The following is a 20,615-nucleotide window of genomic DNA, read 5'->3' as shown; positions in this document are numbered from 1 at the left end:
TTTCATTGCATGATAAGAAAATATTTTGTTAATATATAGTCAAAATTATATAAATTATATAAATAATATAAATATATATATATATATATATATATATATATATATATATATATATATATAAATATATAAATATAAATAATAAAATTATATAAATTATATATTATATAAATATATATTAAATATAAAAAAAATACAAATTAGTGTCACTTATCAACTAAGATTACGAATTTAAGCATTCAATGCAATTCATTACATTGTGAACTCTTGATCGAATCATATAGGAAAAAACTTTTCCAAATTTGTGTTATTCAAAAGCAGTAATAGTCTGGTCTAGTCACAACTTTAACTATTAAGACACTTTTTGCAATGTGTGGAAAATCAGAATCAATGGAGCAAAAATTAGAAGAAACAAGTAATAACTTCCTATTTTCAATTGGTCAAAAATGTGGCTGGAAGGTTTCACATTTGAGTTAAAAAAACTTGACTTGTTAATTAAGGCAAGAATTGCAAAGAGTATTAATTGGACCTTGGAGAGTCTTTGTCTCCACTTAAGTTTGAGTTTAATTTTACTCAATATATTTAAGGGATCTTTTGTACAATTTTTTTCTCATAAATTCAAAAGAATTTGCGATAAACCAACAGTTGAAATTGTATTCTTTTCAAGTCGTAAATCTTAAATGGTTCTTAACCATGGGAAGTCATGGAATTCTGTTCATTTATTAAGCCCGTTTGAGATGGAGCAAAACAACATTAAAAAAATATCCTGCAAGGTCAAAATATTGCTTTATGGCTATTACTAACCAAAACTTTTTCTCTTCAGTGTAGCTGTGAACGCCTCAAAATTAAAAATAAATACAAAAATCACAAACCGGAAAAGGGTTGGATTCACCTAACAAGACGAAAACATCACTTTTACAATCTGCTGATCTAACTGAAACTTGATTGGTTATTAAGTCGGAGTAAACTAGATTTATTCCTAGAATTACAAATGAGACCGAACTGATAAAGTATGAAATATAATTACATCTCGTATTACGTGGCATGTTGTCTTGCTTCATTTCAAGCAACCATACCCGATTCAAAAAATCTTAGTTGTTTCTAAAAATGATCCAATCTAAAATGTTTACGTTCAAATTGATATTTCTGATAATCGTAATCACTTCCATCTGGATTCCATGCAATATACATATATGTAGTTAAGATGACAGCCAAGAGTATTCGGTCAAAGCTAAAAAAAAAATTTCAGGATAAAACATAATTCACACATAAATTTATAGCTTAGTATTAAAAAATGCTTCACATTATTGTATCCTAGCCATGTATTTTTCAAATGAAACTTGAAACAGTGGTTATTTTGCCATGAAAGATATTCTTCTGAATACGCGATTAGCCAATGGTGTACATAAAGAGACTCAATTATATAGATTAAAATTTTTTGGGGAGTCGTTATGGCTTTTCAGTCTTTCTGCACCAATACCTAAAAAAATATTTTGCATCTCACTGTTCTGCTGCTAAAATAAGTAGACCAGAAGGTTGTGGGTTTTTGTTCCACTTCCAAAGGACACTACTTCTTCGAGGTACCTAAGCCTTTTGCTGGAACCGGCAGGATATTTGCTCTGTTCTTTCTATAGCATGCTCTAAGAATCTGTGGTGGCCATCCTCTGCCATGTATCTTAAAATGGTTGATAAGAAGAGCAAGCATCAGTTTAATATCTTTTCTGGACATTTCAAGAAGTTGCTGAAATGGTTATGAATCGTTTGGATTCTTTCAGGCTTCTAGGATCACCATCCTCTGCCATCCCTCTTAAGGTGGTAATCATCCCTTAGTTGTAATGAATTTTTTTTATTAATATCTATATTAAACCATTAAAATATATTTGATTTATGTATTCATAGTGGTGAAAACACCAAGAAAAATCTCCCATTTGTTGCTTGGTCCGACACTGTTGAATTTAAAATTAAATATGAATTGGAAAATAAAATAAAAAATCATAATTAAATTGAAATTTTGTTATAAACTTTCTCTTAACTTTTGTTTTGTCTATCTGCATTAAATAGTGATCGGCTTACCTCATTATAGGACTTGTCCAAAATATTAAAGCGAACGCTAAAAAGCTTGGGTGCCTAATGTGATTATTAAGCCTCTGCCACTGTTTTGATTTTCTTAAATTGGGATCAGGTAAATTCATAATATTGTAATATACCTGTAATAAAAATATTGATTATGATTTACAAACCTGACTAGTTTTCTCTTTTTTTAACTAGTTGGAATAGTTATGAAACCCAATTCATAACTCCATATGAGTTATTTTACAGGCAGAAAAATTAAAATTACTTAAACATTCCAGAATCGATAAAGCTAGAAAATTAGATCAAATGCACAGCTCACAGACCAACCAAAACGGTTCATGGGTCAATAAAGATCTTCCTCAAGTTCAAAACGCATCTAGATATATCATTAACAATGAATTGACCAGATGGCTAGCGGAACAGATGGAGTCCTACTGGAGAAACACTACAGGCCTAAGACAATTCAAAATATTCATAACCATATCAAATAAGTACTCTTGGGAACTTTTCGGATGTCCAGAAACGACTTTAAACTAGTGGTGTACTTTAATAATGTACCTCAAAGGAAAAGTGTAATAAAAACCCTTAGAAAAATAGCCCTTTTGAGATAAGTTGCGAATTTTGGAAGCAGGACAATTAGATACAGAGTCAGCCACAAAATATCTTTTTAAGACTAGGTGTAAAACGACTGGAGAGCCTGTAGTATCGATAATTACTATACAAAAAAATAAAATGAAACTAAGTTAAACATTAAATTCAATAAGTGACCTATTGATTAATATGATCATGAAAATTGTCAATATCAGAATATAATTTGTAAAAATCCAAAATTGAGTCCAAACATAGAAGTATTGTTTATTTAATAAAAAAAAAATTTAATGGAATAATTGTTTACCTGTTTAATACCTAAAAGTTCTGTAACATCACAACATATGTTACCAACATATATAATAATCCATGCTACAGTATGTATAGAAACGTATAACCACCATAATGGTTTATAATTTAAATTGAACGCCCATAAGATAGCACTTGGTGTAGATTTCCAGTGTCGTAATAAATACTACAAATAAGTAATTAGTTAAAACAAAATTTTTCTCATAATGAATATTATATAAGGTAGGGTTATCAAACTTTACATGCCCCAAGGCCCCCTTGAAAAATAAAAATGTAATTTAAAGGGCCCCATTATAAAATACTTCCTATGCAACTCACAATTCCAGTTGAAAGGTCTATTACGTTTACATTCTCAATCCAATTCTTCTGGGATGGTATCGATGCAAATTTGAAACTTTCTCAAAATCCTTCATTTCTCCAAAATGATCATTACAATTTAGAAAAAATTACAAATAATGACACTTGAATTTCTCTGTTAAATCAATCAAATATCAAGTAAGTTAGCAAGTTGTGTTAGCTTTTCCTTAATGATAGTATTTCTTGACATCCCTGTGTATTACCGAAACCTTTTTCTTTGGAAACTGATAGTAGCATTAAGTTATACTCTACACATAATTAGCTATAACTGCCAACTCATTTAATTTAATCGAATTGATCGTGCAAGATCAGTCCGATTCCCAATAACTTGTTACACTTTCTCTAATCTAAATCTTTATCTTCAAATTTTCCCTAAATCCTTCTGTCAGTAAATGGCATAAAATTATTTTTTAAAATAAGATATACAAATTGAAGTCAATAGTGATCCCACTTTAATAGTACTCACCAACAAAATACCTGAAGTTGACATAACATAAACAGAGCGATGAAGAACTTGAAATCCACTGGCTTCAAAAGCTTCTTTTACTCTACTTGATGACAATAACGAATGCTGAAGAATAAATAGTGATAATAACATCATATTTGTTAATAAAGCCCACGATGTCATTAATTCTGGTTCTAAAAGGAACAGTTTGAAGTAGAAGGGTTGAAAAAACATAACCATTAGATAATATTCCTAGTAATAACAAAGAAATACGCCATAGAAGTTGTAATTTTGGTTTATAATTGAAACACTTGTATCGACATTATTGTTATCTATAGTTTTAAATTCTCTTTTGGACGCCCTCCCCCTGGAGACTTTCCAGAATTGAAGAATCTTTCTTGTATTGCTGGCTTAGTAACAAGGCTCTTCAACTAGATAAAATCCTAGGATTTTTCACCAAGTATTGATAAGAGTTGACGGTTACATAGTATATTAAATACTCCTACTCTATCCCACAGAACTGGTAGTTTGTTTCCCATAATTTTTATAAATCGCTTCAAGATTTTAAATATTTCAATGGTTGATTTTGCAAGAAAACTATGACCTCAGGTATTGATTAATAAATATACCGTATTAGTTCATTTAAGTATAAGAAACAATATAAATACATAATTTTCATGAAATAAAAATTAAAACCGTATACATTTTATTTAAATAGCCCCTTTTAACCCCCCTTATTAAACACCGTAGTCCAAAGGACCAAGGTTCGTAATAAGCGTCGAAAAATAAAATTAGTAATCCAGGGTTAACAGAGCAAAAAATTGTACACATACACTAAATATGACAATCTGCACCAAAGTGCCCTGATATATATCTTTTAAATATAATGTAGAAATTTCCAACCTTTAACTAGAGCATTCATTTATTTTATAAAAAAGTATATTAAGACATTGATTAATTTAAAGATGAAAAATTTCATTTACTATATTTATTGTGAATTTGTAAAATGCTTATGCTTATTTATCAACAAAAATAGAAATTATTTGGCACGTTGTTTTTATTTTTAGAATAAATTGGGTTAAGACATATATATTCCATTCTCCTACCTTTTAAGTACGGTTCTAACTTTTGGGGTACAGATAGGAAATATGTTAATTCAGTAATCATATAAAAAGTTGTTAACATCCCAAAGCCACTCAAAATTAATTGAAATAAACGAGAAATTTGTAGTGTATTCAACATTGTATATGTATTATCTAATGTTTATAAAAATAAAATGATGAAAAAATGACGTAATCTAAAACATAAATTTTGACAGTATATGAAGTGGGGATAACTCTAGGTTCTGGTTGATCTATGGGTTAATAACACTGACTCAGAGTGACTCACGGGAAATAAATTTTGATAATTTTTTTACCGATTATTAATCAGAATACTATTACGAAGTATACTAAGCAATTAACGAAATTTATAAGGGATAATATTAAGTAAATAAAGTTTTTGAGTATTATTTTTTTAAAAACCATAGATTACGAGGCTATTTCCCGTGAACTGCTCTTCGTTTATCGAGCGCGAGTACTGTCGGAACGATTCTGCTCAATAGATTTTGACAGTTTTGATAGTTCACGTTCTGGACTTCATATGTTGTAGCCATTTTGATATTTCTGAATTACGCTATAAAATATAGGTTGAAGAAATGAGAAACTTTAGCAACAGTAAATACTAAATTTCTACGTGTCTTATAAGTAGAAAAGATATTTCATTCTTGCCGAAAATTGTATTTTAATTAGTATATGTTCCAACATTATCATACATTATTTTCTTGTTTCAAGTAACAAGATGATCGAGTTGACGGTAAAAACTTTGGATTCTCAAAACCATCAATTCTCAGTAGATGATGATGTAAGTAATAATCAAATTTTCTTTCTTTACACAAATATTATGATATCCACTGAATGGATATTAAATTGTTAATCTATAATTAATGGAGTGTTAAAAGTTATACACAAACAATCCTTTGCATTATAAAAAAGGTGGATAGTAGTTAAAAATGATGAAATGTTACAAACTTGTTAGGTAATGCATTTAATATTTATATATTCACGTTTTACATATTCATTACTATACAATTTAACTGATGATATTGATTATTTGTTTAGTATTAGTAATTAGTTGATGGTAGTTTCAGATCTTCAAATAATACCCAAAAGATGTATCATATCATAATATCATAATTTTTACTAACCCTTTTTATTTAACTCACAGTTTTTATGAATTTTGATTATGTAAATCACAACAATTAACTTCATCCTATTGTGTGATATTCTGTTATTCCAGTTTTTTATTTTTCAAATCTGTTCTATTACTCATTCTTTAGTACTAAATAAATATACCTTTGCTACTTTTGGAACTATTTATGCATTTTGTAATATTCAAATTTTTGTTTTAGATTACAGTTGAGCAATTTAAAATCAAAATAGCAGATACTGTAAATATAGCTGCCGACACTCAGCGTATTATCTATTGTGGTAGAGTTTTACAAGATAATTTGAAGTTAGCCGATTATGGTAAGTTTTGTAAATATTTAATTAGGATATTTCACAGAAGGTTTGTGTTACAAAAGGAATAAGAGAAGCTTGAAGTTCACTTTACCAAGTTTGTTAACTATGATAAATTTTAATTTTTCCACAGTTTATACTTGTTGCAGCTCCTTTCAATCAAATTGTAACATTCTATATAAATTATATACTTTTCAATAGATGTCAATGGAAAAGTTGTACATTTGGTCCAAAGACCACCACCTGGTACTACACCGAGATCAAACAGTAGATCTTCTTCCCCCCAACCACAACGTAGAGGATTTAGGGGCTTTCGGGGCTTGGAACAAGGCAATGCAATGTATTTGGGCTCTATGGCATTTCCTGGAAATTTGATGGAATCTCAAGGAATAGTACCTCCACCTCCAACACATAGTCTTTCTGGTAGTCGTTTAAATGTTGCAAGGAGGTAGGTTACTGCAATATCTTACAAAATATGTTGTTAAAGATTAATGAACGGAAATAATAGTTTCTAATCATTATTGATACCAAAAATCTTTGCTGTTAGATATATTCCCTAGTTTCTTTAACTTTTAACTCTTTTGTGATAATTTGTCTTGATTTAAGGTATCTTTTCTATGAAAATCACTTTAAAATAACATGTGACAGAAATTAAATATTTTACTACTTTTTCTAAAATTGACATCCAATTATTTAAATCTTTCTAATTTTATTCTAAATTGAATATTTGTATTTAAAAATTATTTTAGAATGCTAAGAAGAGCAGAAGCAGTTATACAGATGTTAGAAAATCCAACTGCTAGATCCCAAGATCAACCAGCTTCCGAAGAAAATCAAGAAGATGAAGAAGTAACTCCAGTAATCGAAGCGAGGGTTGTTGTCCCAAATAATATAGAACCAATTGATGAAGTATTAAATGCCGTTCAGAATACTTTAATGAATGCTTCAAATAATCCAAGGTAACAAGTCATGTAATCAATTTATTTATCAATTTGAAAATCTGTTGTATATAAATGAGCAAATATTTATTTAGGTTTATACTTTCAGCACTCTATCAAACAGCAGACCTTCTTCGATTCCTAGCTCATCAGAAGCAACACCTCTGGGTGCAACTCCTAGATCATCTTCAACTGAGAATTTGACAGCTGAATCTAGATCATCAGCTAATGGTTTTCCAGAGTAAGTGTTATTTAAGAATAAATACCAAAAGTAAAATCAAGATATACAAAATGTTCATATTAAGTATTATTTGTCTACATAAATATTTCGATTAAAATTGAAGTTATAAATCGACAAATTAAATTCTTTAGTTTTGGAAGTGATCATACAACAGAATTGACTACTGCACAACAATAATTAACAAAATGGTAAACATATTTGACGACAAAACTAACTGATAACTAAATTGATAGTAATGTAACAGATATAAATGGAAAACATTATGAGGAATCAATTTTATTCAAATTACAATGCAATGACGCATATTTAACATTTTTTTAGAAATGCTTCAAGAACTGCTGAAATGTCGGAATTATTAACGATGTTAGGGCAATTACAAATTAGATTCGCTCCGTTTTTAGAAAGATATCAAACATTTATGAATGAAGATCCTGAAGTAACTACAGACGTAAGTATATGAATATACAAATCCTTCATAATATGTACTCATTTAATCCCTTTCTACCCTTAGGTGGTTTAGTGTATTTACATATGTTTGTAATCCCTCTGCACTGGATTTTTTCGTTACCTCTTCCCATTTTAAGTCTCTAATTTGATACAATTTCTGACTATATTGATCTTCTTCTTGAGTTATACAGTATTCTACCTGTCACAAATCTGATCTTCGTCGCGTTTGGTTTTTATTTCAGTTTATTGTCGACGTTTCTGCACCATATGAGACTTGTCACAAAGGTGTCAAAACTTCCAAGGGAACTCTAGGCAAGGGCTTCACCATCTCAAACGCGTCATGCATATGGTGTTGCTTTCTCATTTAATTCGACCAATTATATGTTTATATAGGTTCAGTGATGTTATATTCATTTTTTAGAACCAGAGATCAACACAAACTATGCTGAATAGAGTGTCTGAAGTTATGCATTTTTTGGGTCACGCTTATCACTCCCTTAGTGATTTGATAATAAGAGTGAGAACCCCACCACCAAGACCGTTACTGTGTCGTCCGATTCTTATTCAACATTCTGCTGTAGTTCAAACAGGCATTCCAATACAAGTTGAGGTAATAGAGGTAATTTTTTTTAAATGAATTATGTTTGATCATAAAGAAATTTACAAAATTATTGGGACATAATTGTTCGTGATTCTCTAAAAATTAAATGTAAATACATATTTGAACGTTTTAAGACTCATTATTTTGCAGTGAAAATCTCAATTTGATTGTTTTGATATATACACAGCTATTAAAAAAAAATTCGTGTTTTTTACTACAGTTTTAAAGATGTTTTGCGAGATATGAATTATATTATTCAGGCACAAATTAATTTATCGGCTGATCGTGTATCTCAACCCGCAACGTCCCAAGCAGGGACTACAGCAGAAGATTCGAACAACACTTCAACCTCTACAACCACAACAGCGCCATCTACCAATAATGCAAATGTTAACACTACAAATGCTAGACAAGCTATATCTATACAACCAGGTAAATATGATTTTTTTTACCTGCAAGTATTCAAATTAAAGTTACAATATTTAAGAAGACAACAATACTTAGCATACTTTTGAAATATACAATTAGCTCAAAGTAGGAGAAATACTCTAACATAGCTCTGGAGCATATTACCAGGAATGAAAGTATTGGACCACCAACCTCAATATTTCATCAGAAAGGACAAAATTTGATACTGTTTTATGCTGTAGTCTGAATAAATATTTATAATTCATATTAATTTTGGTGATTTATTGAATGATTACCTTTATCACTGAATTTTTTTCTCAATCAGCAGGTGACTTCGCATATGATAATATTGATGACGATTTAAGCATTTTTTCACATGGGCTGGACAATTTTTCATATGACAAGTCATTTTTCTTCATTTATTTGCTCTGTTTTGTGGCACTATATGAATTTTTAACAAACCCAACATTTCCAACAACAAAAAGACCTCAACGATTACACCTAAACTCACTTTCAGATAATGGTAAATATCAGCTGTCGGGGGACGTTCTAAAAAATGCAGTAAAAATTTTTTGGAATACATATTATATTCTCTAAATAATATTGTTTATTGTTAACGATCTTACATTTATTTTTCATAGGTTTCGTTGGGTTGCCATTTATTACTAACGCAGCAATGAGAGTACAACCATTGCCTTTGGAAATCCGCTCAATAAGACCCGTGAATCAGCCTAGACCACAAACCAATACGACTGAAAGTACTACAGCTTCCACTACAAATACCACTGATACAACAAACAACAGTAGTAGTAATACCATACCAAACAGAGAAAACTCACAGCCTGGTTCCTTCAATTTAAACAATCCAAATGTAGAATTTTTCATGGAAGTTACACCTGAAGGTATTACAATTGATTCTTTGGAGACAACGGTTGTTGGTTCTAATCAAGCTAATGATTGTAAGTGACGTGTTCTTGTTTCACTAATTTCCATTTGGGCTTTTCGTTTTTTGTGCTTCGTATGCTAATTCACGATAATATGTCTTTTCATATTAAGATGTCTCGAAAATTTATAATCATGTATTGAGGCGACTGTATAATTATATCATATCATCTTTTTTGGTCATTACAAATCTGTCTTAATGCCGCTTGACATGATGCAATATTTGTTAATAAAAAGCATGCACAGAAGAAGTACATCTGACTGTTTCATGCGAGATCTTGCAATCGGTTTGGTGTCATTTTTATTACGTGCAAGGTGCAATTCTAGGTAGAAATCTAGTCATGTTTGGTTTAATAACCAACCTGTCCATTAGGCTCCAAAACCAAGGCAGCAGCAGATATAATTATTGACTTTGTTGCTTACTTGTTAGTGGCAGCTATGATGCAATGGCAAGAGACAATATTTTGACCTGCAAGAAATTGCATGTTATTTTGCACTATGTCAAGCAGCCTATAACTACGTGTTTTTGTGTGTGAGTGTGTATAGCCATTGTATTAATTGTAAACTTCATAACTTGAAATATTTAAAATATGATTGTTGCTTTAAGTTATACGAGGAGCCTTAAATGGACCACCACCAGAATTTTTGCAGTCTCTAATGCAAATGGCTGGACAAATCATAAACCGTAATATAACAAATCCCAATGCAAGTACTGCAAGCACTGAACCTACACCAGCTCAGTCCACCCAACGAACTACTACTACTACTACTAGTTCAGGACAAACAGCAACATCTACACCCAATCAACCCACACAAATCCGGGTAAATGCGCAAACGGCCAATACAACATCAACAAATACAAGGGCTACTTCAAGGCCTCATGTACATTTGGCCCAACAAGCGATGCAAGGTATACGTAAGTCAATGTGTTTGTTAATTATTAAGTATTAATAAACTAGTCAATTTCCTTCAAATATAGATCAATCAGTTCCTGATACAGTGAACAAAAACAAGTTTCTTAATTAAATTTCGTTTTATTTATAGTTTTCATTCCTTGCGAAAGTGATACTATCAGTCCCCTCGCTTTTCCTTTCTATGCATTTTTTTGGAACGATGTTTCTTTCTCCTCAAATTGGACAAATGTTTCAGTTGATGGGTATTTTTTTTCCTCCGAGAATTGTTTTGCACCATAGAACAGTGGGAATAAGAGTGTAAGGACCCAAAACCAAAGACTCTGAAAGCTTTGGAAATTCTCCAAGCATTTTTCAAGTCAACTTGAAAAGAATTATCGCAAACAGGCGAGTATCAATGTGTCCGTTAGCCAAGCAGCTATTTGAGCTCTGAGCTCTAAGTTCGTGAAATCTAATATGGTCTGGGAACACCTGGACAAGTTAAATGAATCAAGATTGGCAGGCTTAGATGGGCACGCATCAACACTAGCGTGCCCAAACTTTAAGGTCATATCAACGGGCGGTAGAAGTAGAATTATCCAACGTCCTAAAGAGAAAATAAGAAGTAATAATTGATTATTTCAATTTCAGGAATAAATTTCATACAATACTACAAAAGATGGAATTAATCCATTCTATAATCAAGAAACTTTTAAAATTGAATTTTGTTGATGGATGAGACAACCGATATATCTTTTTATTTTTCAGTTAGGTATAACTTAGTTCTCATACTTATTTTCAGGTGGTTTCGATCCGTTTTTACCATGCAATTCACATCATATTTCACGAAGGAGAGTTCAACCTCAAGCAACAACAGCGCCAACTGCTTCCGCAACTCCCAATTCCAATACATCGAACGCGCCATCTAGTAATGAAACCCCGGCAGCGTCCGGAGATCAAAGAAATGTTCAACAAAATATAATGAATTTATTGAGTGGAATGTACGATTCTCTTAGATCGCAATCAGATACGAGAAGGAGTACAGAATCAGGAACTAGACATTCTTCTAACGCCCCATCTAATTCTGCTAATGGAGACCACATAATGTTTGGATCGCCAAATATAGCTTCTCTAAATTCTTTATTATCAAATTTGCCTGGTGGTTTGGTGAGTGATAATTTAAATATTAAATTAGTTTATTAGTTGAAGATGTCTTCAAGAGCTCTATAAGTTCAACAATCACATGAAAATTAATAAAACTACCAAACGCTGATGTGCTTTGAGGCACGTTACTAAGCAAACTGTGAAGACCAAATGTTTATTCCTCGCAGTTTTGCCAAGTGTTAACATCTCCGCAGAGTTTGTCTTACAAGCAGACTACTCAGCTATATCAATTATGGCTTCTGGTCCAATTGGGCGTTGTCATAGCCTTTGTTGCCTGAGTGGGTGGGCGTCCAAACTAGCTAGCAAGCTATCCTATTCGACAGGTCTATCGCCATAAGACTTCTTTCTTTTCCATAAAATCGAAAATTTGAAAGAAAAATATTTTGAATCGATGAAGAATATCAAAATACAGTTTCCTCATTCCATGACAGATTTCTGCAACATTTTCCGAACTAGAAAAATTTGTTTATTTTGGTAGTAAAGCCATTCATCCTTGAGCAATTGAGTATTTAGTAGATGTGGGCCTACAAGCCCTTGTTATTAACAGTCGCAGACCCCATCAAAATGATTCATCTGCAGCCATACAGTGGAAGTATTGATAGTTTGAAATATGGTCCAGTTAATTATATACGGTGGTGTTATAAGGGTCTTATCTAGTAATCACGTGATGAACCATCATCCCTAATGTGGTGAGCATATTGTCTTAAAAGTATCGATGATTAATTTGTTTTAAATTAATGGACAAAATGTGAAAGCTTTAGCAGGGATTGTGACCAATGTATCAGTTAATAGTGGCCCTATAGGAAAAACATGGATGAAAATTGGAATTTCTCTTTTTGGAAACCTGTTAATAGCTTCAGTTTTTTTGGGTATTGCTTTTTTTAAATGAAACTAATGTATAAATTAATTTGTTTCGATTAGAATTTGCCGGATTTATTGCGCCAAGGTCCCACAATAGATCAACTACTCCATCAATTTCAAGATGATCAATATGTACCAGGTGAAAGCATCATAGTTGATTTGATAATGCTTTTAATAAGAAACCTCACACTCTTGTAAGTGATTTATCATTTTAAGGGTATAAATGTGTAATTACAATTATTTATTTTGTAGAGATTTATTTACTCTGTATAATGGTAACGTCGATCCTATTAATAGGAACGTTAATGAAATTCAAACTTTCTTCAGAACTAGAATATGTGAGGGTGATATTTCTCCGACAGGAATTGATAGAGGAATTGAGAGACTTATCAGGGAAATGCAACCATTTCTGGAGAACTTCGTAAGTAATCTGATAAATTAAAAAGTCGGTTTTTTTAACAGTTTTTTTAGGGTTCGTTGCAAGTTCGAAATGATATTGATATGGTTAGATCTGCTGAACAATTATTTAGACAGAGATTACCGAATATAATAAACATAGCCGTTCATTTAACTACAAACACTACTCGTATTCTAATAGATCAATGTTTGACTACTGCTAAACAACTTTTAGCGTTAACACTTTTAGCGAGCGCGAATGCTCAGAGGGGAGTTGAACAAGTTTATGAACAGATAATGGTAAGAAATTTAAATGAAATCGTTTCTTCTATATATTTTTGTTCCTAATTCTTTTCCTTAGTACTTAATATATTGTTATATTTCCTTTGCCAATAATTGTTATTTTAACTCACAAATCCTTTTCTTTCCATTTTCTTCCAATTCCTTTCAATATTCTTATTATCAACTTGTTCTAATCTTGCTTTGATCTTTATCTTTGTCAATAATTGTTATCTTAACAAAGACTAATGATTATTTTAACGTCGTCTACTTTCTCACTAATTCTTTTCAGTCTCTTCTTCAAGACAGCTTGTCTATCGGGCTTAGGCTACCTCCTCTTGTACTCCTTCTAAGGTCATTTTTGGCTATCATGATTTATGTCAATTAATTCCCCTGCTATTACAAGTAGGCAAGTTTGGAACTACTATTAATTCAATTCTAGTACTATTTCAAACTACGATTCATCAGGTGAAACTTATTCGTAAACTCTGCCTCCCCGCTCGTCGGCAATGGGTTGATTGCGTTTTTCCTGTAACCTAGTGAAATCATCTATTAGCCCAAATGGGGAGGGAATTATATAGCAGTAGATGTACCCCCTGTGGCACTAAACACCTACCTAATACTACCCAAAAGATTTTTGGTTCGTCGAGTCATTTTGTTTTATCTGAAGGAGACCTAAAAAATCACCACAATCCCAGCTCTGTAGAGCAAAATACTTCCTGTACCAGGGTTATTTCTAAAATATACCGTATCCCGCATGAAAATGTCCCTATTTTACCCAAGAAGTTTCTCTTTCCAAAAACATTTAAAATATACTATTACATGAAACATTGTATATTTCTAGACACATTTTATGAGAGACATACCCCAAGATATTCAAAATTGGACTGTAATGACCAGCTTAGTACAGTTAAGACAAATTGTTGCAAATTTGAGCGTGCCAGAAGGCCTTCTACAACCTTACATCGTTCACAGAACAAGTCGGTCGGTTTTAACTACGAATAATGAAGAAACTGTCGTGCAGAAAGAACCAGAAGTAGAGGTAGGAATAATTTTTATTATAAAATATTCAGCTTAATGTGGCAAAAGGACTTTTGGATCTAAAGTTACTAAATTCTGAAGAAATTTCATGCTCATCATTTGAATATTCATTCTATATCTGCTCCATTGATTCCACAGTTGTTTGTTGGCGAATTGGGTGGGGATGATGAGAAAATTCGTGTGGTATTAATTCATTTCATCTCCAATTAAATTGGATAGAGGTAAACTATAGGAGAAGAAAAAATTACCACAGAAATGTTGAAACTTTGAAAAACCTTTCAGGAAGTAACGTTACGGTTATTGTTGAATAAATGCATACTTAAAGTAGAATATCAAAAATGTAAAAAATGCTAATATTTTAGCCCCCTCTTTTGAACTATAGCTTTTTATACTCTCATCTGTTTCTAAACCATCTTCTGCTTCTCTATATAGTTGTGTGAAGAGTTTTATCCATTGTTTTTAGTGTTATTAACTCACACGAAATCAGTATCTTTCCTTTGTTTTCATAGAATTTTCTACACTTTCTTTTGTCATCTATTCCTTTGGTAACTTTTCTCTTCATTTATTTCAATTTCTTAATCTCGTTATATTGTTTTCTATTATTTATTCTTGCTTCTGTTCACTTTTTTCCTATGTTTGAATAGTTACTATAGAGTGATTGTATTTCATGTTCAGCAAATGGACGTGGATGTTCAAGAAATAAGAACAGAAATTAATCGGCAAATTTTAACAAATGATCCGGAACCATTAGAAGATGTAGTCATAGGATCAGAATCATGGCACGGTCAAGTTCCAGAGGTAATAATTCTAATATTTAATTGGTTTCTATTACAATTTCAACATTTTCAGGATTGGGTTCCAATTATAACTAGAGATGCACAAAAACAGAGAAGACAGAATCCTCAAGGACCTTTCAGCGATGCATACCTCTCAGGTATGCCTAGTAAAAGAAGAAAAATTGTCACAAATTCAAAACCTCACGGGAGCTTATCTCAAGTGATTTCAGGTAATATTTAATATTAGTATAAAAGTGATTAAGTTTTTTAATACGTTTAATTATTTTAGAAAGTGTGAGACATGCTGTAACCGTAAGTGGACTAACGCCAGTGGCGCCGTTGGAAGTTGTAGCTGAAGCGGCCGGAGAATCGACGGAGTTACAAAACGCTTATAGGAATTTATTACGTTCGACTGTTCAATCTAATCTTGCAGACAATGAGGATTTTCTTCCAGATAGATATCCCAACATTTCGAAATATTTTAATGGATCACAATGATGACTAAATATACATCGTACATAATATTATTATTGATTGTATCTTTTTTGTTTATTAAAAAAATATGAATAAACTGGTAAATTATGAACTGGATTTTATTTATTGAAATAATATAAAATTTACACTAAAATAAAATTACGCGGGTCTAAAAAAATCTTTAATATTGCTATTAGAATAGTTTTTTTTTTGTTTTACTTTAGTAGTTGGAGTTTTATAAGATGTAGAGGCGATTTGTTTATTTAATTCCGCTTGTATCTTTACTGCTACATGATAATCACTGTGACTATCGAAATCTTCTAGAGGAATATAAGTTTTACATTCGGGGCAATAATGTTCGTTAGGTGATACTTCCGTTTCTGATTTGTTTACACGATTTGACGAATTAGTCGCTTCTACACATTCGGGATCGTTAACCTCCGTAATATTCTTATCGGAAGTTTCTAATTCGGAATTGGAGAAATATTTTTCGAAAAAAGATTGGGATGATTTCATTCTCTTTTCTAATTCGATTTTATTCCATTCTTGCGATACTAAAGATGTTATTTCATTATCGTTACCAAAATAATTGTCTAAAGGTTGACTTGAAACAAACTCGGGGTAAATATCTTCGAAATATATGTATGTACTTGGATCCTCTTCTAAATCTTCTGTTGAAGCAGAATAGACACTGTGTGCGGCATTCGTATCGTCTTCTAAATCTTCGTTTTCATCATCGCTTTTAATTTGTTCCGGATTCTTTTCATCTGAAATGAGTTCGCCTAATTGAATCGGAATGTCGTTTGTTATCGGTCTATCTGCATTAATTTTTGCAAAATACGAAGCTATATCCTTACTAGATTTTTTCAAATCTTGAAAATTTGTAATACTGATCCCAAGAAAAGTAACATTGTAAGAATCATTCGGTTTCTGACAACTCCTTTTAATAACTTCTGCGCCATCCTGAGCTATTGTGGAGCGTTCATAAGATTTCAATGAAATTGTACGGGAGCTACTGATAACCTTATTATTCAATTCTTGGGAAAAACTGATCACCATCTGTTTCGCTTTTCTATTATTTTCCTTTATATCTTTTTGCAACCTCTCGGATATTTCTAAGGCTAATTCATTCATCCAATGTTGGATTACAGCGAAAGTTGTTAAAGACGATCGTCCAGGAAATCTTTTACAGCAACCGATAGATTTTGATATTAGTTTCGACACAACAGGTTCTGTATCAATTCCTCTGGCAATGTTATATAACCATGAACTGAAAAAGATTTTAAAATTTCGTTTTAATACAGTTTTCATATTCGGATTTATACAGTTAAAGATATACAGTATTATAACAAAATCCTGTAGGGTAGCTGCCCTTTCAAATGACTGATACTAACCTCAATTTTCCAAACCGTTAGTACCTCAACACCTTGTGAGGAAAAATGTGTACAGAAGATTTAATAGAATGAAAAACGCTTGCAATTTGATCAATCACGTCACTTTATAACACTTTCTAGAAACTGTCAATCTGTAGCTTACAAAATGGATCGTATCGAGCTACGCGGAGATTAAATACGTTTGAAACAGACAAATTCGTCTTGAATTAAATGTCGTGTATAGAAGAAAAAGCAGTTAGTGGCACACAACTGCCACTATGGGCTAAAATCTTTTTCAGAATTTGGTGTTGCAATATCGATGAATGACTATTAGACAAATAGTTAAAGATAGAGGTTTGTCTTACCATGATTGCACACTATGATATCGAAACCAAAATATACATTAAAGAGTGGAAGTTTCGAGGTTTACCACGTCAAAAAAAATTGATCATGCTGAATGTTGAAGAGATATAAATCAAATTCTCACCCATTTTTAGTTCCAAATTTTTCAATGAGCTGATGTTCGGAAAACTCCACTAATTCTCCCATTTTGGTAATTTCTAATACTTCTAACACTTCCTGGCCAAACTTTCCACCTAAGCCGGTAATTTTTTTTATAGGAACGGTTTCAAAATACGCTGCAACCGAATCTTGCGGTAGAATAGTTTGTCTATTTGGTTTATGTAATCCGCAAGCAAGTTTTGCTAATATTTTATTGTGAGCTATGCCAGCTGAACATTTATATCCTAAAAATATAATAAACTTTGAGTTTTTTTTGTATTTATATTATATTAAGTATTATAATAGATGTAATTAAAAATAAAATATAATATAAACCTGTTTGTTTTAAAACCTCTGCTCTTATTTCTTCACATATAATACCACCTAAGCATAACTTTAAATTGCTTTCTGTGAATTCTGCATTTGATAAATTTTCCACAAAATCTTCCATCTCATAACCAACAACATGAGTATTTTTCAATTTATCAGCAGTTATATCATCAATTCCATTCTGCATTTTATTTAAAACCTCATCGGTTACATCTAAATATGCTTCATCCACTGATGCTCTTTCCAATATAGCCGTAAAAGTTTTCAAAACATCTGCTACTCTTTTTCCAGCATCTCTGTATCTGAAAATTGCAACATTTAGCACAAGAAGTTTATATTAATGATTTGAAGTGTGTCCATATTTATCACCTTCAAATTATTTTAAGTGACTAAAGTTACAAATTCAGAATTTTGTTAGAAAAAAAATTTTTTAGTTTTTAGACAAACTTTTAAGATTAAAAGGGTGAAGGTAAAAAATGAACATTTGGTTTAGTTGACAATATCATGTCACTCATAGTGAAAGGGGGTAACTTTTTTGCCAATTAACTGTTTGACTTCGTTGAGGAAAAAGGAGAGTTATTTTTTTTTCTAATATTTTCATACTTATTAATCATTTCTTTGACTATGAGCAGAAAATTATGTTCAAATTTTGATGCAACAACAGTTGCTAATTCTTTTTCAGGGAAAACTGAAAAACTTTTTTGTATATTGATTATAATCTATTATTTAGAAACTGAATTCAATTTTACAACAAAAATATGTCAAAAAATTTGTGTTCTTAATATATTTTGAATATAATTCCTGCGAGAATAGAGGCATTTCTTGGAGATGAAGTAAATTATAAAAAACTACCTCTACAGGATAAACATTAATTTTTTTGAGGGTAAATATCAAATTATTTCCAATGGGAAATTGAATATGGCTGTAGAAATGATGTAATTTTGATAAAATGTGTTCTAGTGCCCCAAAATTCATGAATGGATTTTCTAAAAAGAATCTCTAGCTCATATGGTAGGAATCGATTTGATCGACCATCATATTTAAATCCTGAATTGCTTGGTAGAAATTACTCCTAACGGGCATAACTTCACTGATTATTATTTATTTATTCAAGACCATTTTGAAACAAAATGATTTAAAAACAGTTTTGATTGAAAATTACTTACTTTGTTAAATCTGCTTTTCCTCTAATTTGTGGAACTTTCGCTAATATAATATCTGGGCATTTATGTTTGGCATCTTCTCCTCTCATATGTCTTGTTACTCCACACTGTCTAGCTGGGTAATTAACTGCAATTATTCTAATAATTTTATGATGATTACAAAAAATGCGTCACCTAATAAGTAAAAATTTATTTGATACAATGAGATTACACAAACCAGCGCCAAAAAAGAACCACATTTTATTTAGAATAATAGAAAAGATTTCATACACTGCAATTTGCACATTGTTCATATAGAATTTATTAATAGAATTAATTTCTATAAGCTTAATTTGGCATTGAGTTACAAAGAGGGAAATTCACCAAACTTGAGTTCAACTTCAGTCTTTGAAGAATATAAATTATCGAAACGCGTTTCAGAGAGTGTGTTCAGCATGAATATCACCAGAGGTTCCATAAATTCCAGCTTAAGTTTATAATACCAGACTTAACAGTTTAAGCAACTTAAAGCCTGAATCAGGTAGAAAAGAAATATTTGGAGGTAAGCAAAAACAACTTACACCTCAAGAGCATCTGATGTAATTAGATATAGTAGAAATTGAAGAGTGGAGATTTTGTAGCAAAGATGATGAAATTCCGGATCCCCTAGGTCTAGAATTCTCTGCCAAATGTCTCTATGAGTGAAGATATCAGGATAGAGTCAAACTTAATATTCAATTTAGCTATCTAGCAAAATAAGACATTGGTTAATGCTCAATTTCTATCAAAAAGAGGTTTTTTGGAGTTCTATGTTTAGTTAGATAATGAACTTTCACTTTCAAGACCTTTTTATATTATTTTTGTAATGATCAGTCTTGATTTTAGGTCTCCTTTTGTTTTTATCAAAATATTACAAACTATAATAATAAATTAATACGTAATCAATGTGTTAAGCCGAATCAACAAGAAAGTAAAAATATTATTGTGTTCATTCTTTATTAATAAAAAGTAATAGGCCTGGATAGGCCTGGTAACAAAACATCCATAAAACATAAATAATAAACCTGTTTTAAAAGTTGCGTTTTTCCATCAAATAGTTTATTTTAATGATACAAATATTATCAAATTTCATTAGTAAAAAAATACTTGCCAAATTAATTATTCTAACAATTAATTTTAACTAATCTTACCCTCCACCTCTCCACTCGTTATATTGTACAACTGCAATAGGTTTTCCTTCATATTCAGGATTAAGTTTTTCTTCGACTTGACAATAAAAACAGTCCATGTCTATTAAAATAACAACCCTTTCTGTATGGGTCATATTGAAGTAAACCACAAACAAGAACGAAAAATTTCATAAAAACGATTTAATTGCGTATACTTGTAATTAGCGGTATTCAAATTTCAAAGAAATGTAATATTAACTTATAGGTTAACAATTCCATGGATCACAATTCAAATTATTGTTCTATCAAAACGGG

General features: G+C 31.2%; 3 protein-coding genes across 10 annotated transcripts; 1 reads left to right on the top strand and 2 right to left on the bottom strand.

Annotated features, from left to right (window-relative positions):
- Positions 1-140: 140 nt before the first annotated feature.
- LOC130452516 (nurim homolog) lies at positions 141-5,262 on the bottom strand. Its single transcript, XM_056791844.1, has 5 exons — positions 4,876-5,262; positions 3,791-3,963; positions 2,966-3,133; positions 2,071-2,204; positions 141-1,228 (listed from the first exon to the last, which is right to left on the bottom strand). Exons 1-5 carry the CDS (start codon positions 5,009-5,011, stop codon positions 1,099-1,101), a joined length of 741 nt encoding a protein of 246 aa, XP_056647822.1. The 5' UTR covers positions 5,012-5,262; the 3' UTR covers positions 141-1,098.
- A 114-nt stretch (positions 5,263-5,376) lies between these two features.
- Positions 5,377-15,914, top strand: LOC130452513 (large proline-rich protein bag6). Of its 8 annotated transcripts, none has more exons than XM_056791836.1 (18): positions 5,377-5,671; positions 6,219-6,336; positions 6,529-6,775; positions 7,077-7,286; positions 7,375-7,506; positions 7,828-7,954; positions 8,375-8,563; positions 8,815-8,986; positions 9,604-9,921; positions 10,512-10,820; positions 11,597-11,961; positions 12,880-13,013; positions 13,072-13,240; positions 13,291-13,515; positions 14,339-14,536; positions 15,211-15,333; positions 15,385-15,541; positions 15,601-15,914. In XM_056791836.1, exons 1-18 carry the CDS (start codon positions 5,609-5,611, stop codon positions 15,807-15,809), a joined length of 3,465 nt encoding a protein of 1,154 aa, XP_056647814.1. In that variant the 5' UTR covers positions 5,377-5,608; the 3' UTR covers positions 15,810-15,914. The 8 variants fall into 8 exon arrangements, with proteins under 8 accessions (XP_056647814.1, XP_056647813.1, XP_056647819.1 ...); XM_056791835.1 differs by having other exon boundaries at positions 8,375-8,572; positions 10,512-10,814; XM_056791841.1 differs by having other exon boundaries at positions 5,380-5,671; positions 9,604-9,864; positions 10,512-10,814.
- On the bottom strand, positions 15,887-20,603 carry LOC130452515 (DNA polymerase eta). The gene is made up of 5 exons (XM_056791843.1): positions 20,322-20,603; positions 19,156-19,290; positions 17,996-18,291; positions 17,646-17,904; positions 15,887-17,055 (listed from the first exon to the last, which is right to left on the bottom strand). The coding sequence occupies exons 1-5, from the start codon at positions 20,453-20,455 to the stop codon at positions 15,945-15,947; spliced, it is 1,935 nt and encodes a 644-aa protein (XP_056647821.1). The 5' UTR covers positions 20,456-20,603; the 3' UTR covers positions 15,887-15,944.
- Between the last annotated feature and the right edge of the window lie 12 nt (positions 20,604-20,615).

The sequence above is a fragment of the Diorhabda sublineata genome, chromosome 1 (assembly GCF_026230105.1).
Source record: "Diorhabda sublineata isolate icDioSubl1.1 chromosome 1, icDioSubl1.1, whole genome shotgun sequence".
Lineage (NCBI taxonomy): Eukaryota > Metazoa > Arthropoda > Insecta > Coleoptera > Chrysomelidae > Diorhabda > Diorhabda sublineata.
This window is presented reverse-complemented; position numbering and strand designations above follow the sequence as displayed.

What these genes read in the sequence shown, in the direction of transcription:
- LOC130452515 (XM_056791843.1), bottom strand. Translation starts at nt 20,455, where the DNA reads ATGACCCATACAGAAAGGGTTGTTATTTTAATAGACATGGACTGTTTT. An exon ending in GGAAAAGCAGATTTAACAAA is followed by an intron (nt 18,292 to 19,155) that starts GTAAGTAATTTT and finishes TGCAATTTTCAG; the next exon opens with ATACAGAGATGCTGGAAAAA. An exon ending in AGAGGTTTTAAAACAAACAG is followed by an intron (nt 17,905 to 17,995) that starts GTTTATATTATA and finishes TTATATTTTTAG; the next exon opens with GATATAAATGTTCAGCTGGC.
- LOC130452516 (XM_056791844.1), bottom strand. Translation starts at nt 5,011, where the DNA reads ATGTTGAATACACTACAAATTTCTCGTTTATTTCAATTAATTTTGAGT. An exon ending in GTTAGAACCGTACTTAAAAG is followed by an intron (nt 3,964 to 4,875) that starts GTAGGAGAATGG and finishes TGTTCCTTTTAG; the next exon opens with AACCAGAATTAATGACATCG. An exon ending in CAACTTCAGGTATTTTGTTG is followed by an intron (nt 3,134 to 3,790) that starts GTGAGTACTATT and finishes ACTTATTTGTAG; the next exon opens with TATTTATTACGACACTGGAA.
- LOC130452513 (XM_056791834.1), top strand. Translation starts at nt 5,609, where the DNA reads ATGATCGAGTTGACGGTAAAAACTTTGGATTCTCAAAACCATCAATTC. An exon ending in CAAATTTGCCTGGTGGTTTG is followed by an intron (nt 11,962 to 12,879) that starts GTGAGTGATAAT and finishes TGTTTCGATTAG; the next exon opens with AATTTGCCGGATTTATTGCG. An exon ending in AAGTTTATGAACAGATAATG is followed by an intron (nt 13,516 to 14,338) that starts GTAAGAAATTTA and finishes GTATATTTCTAG; the next exon opens with ACACATTTTATGAGAGACAT.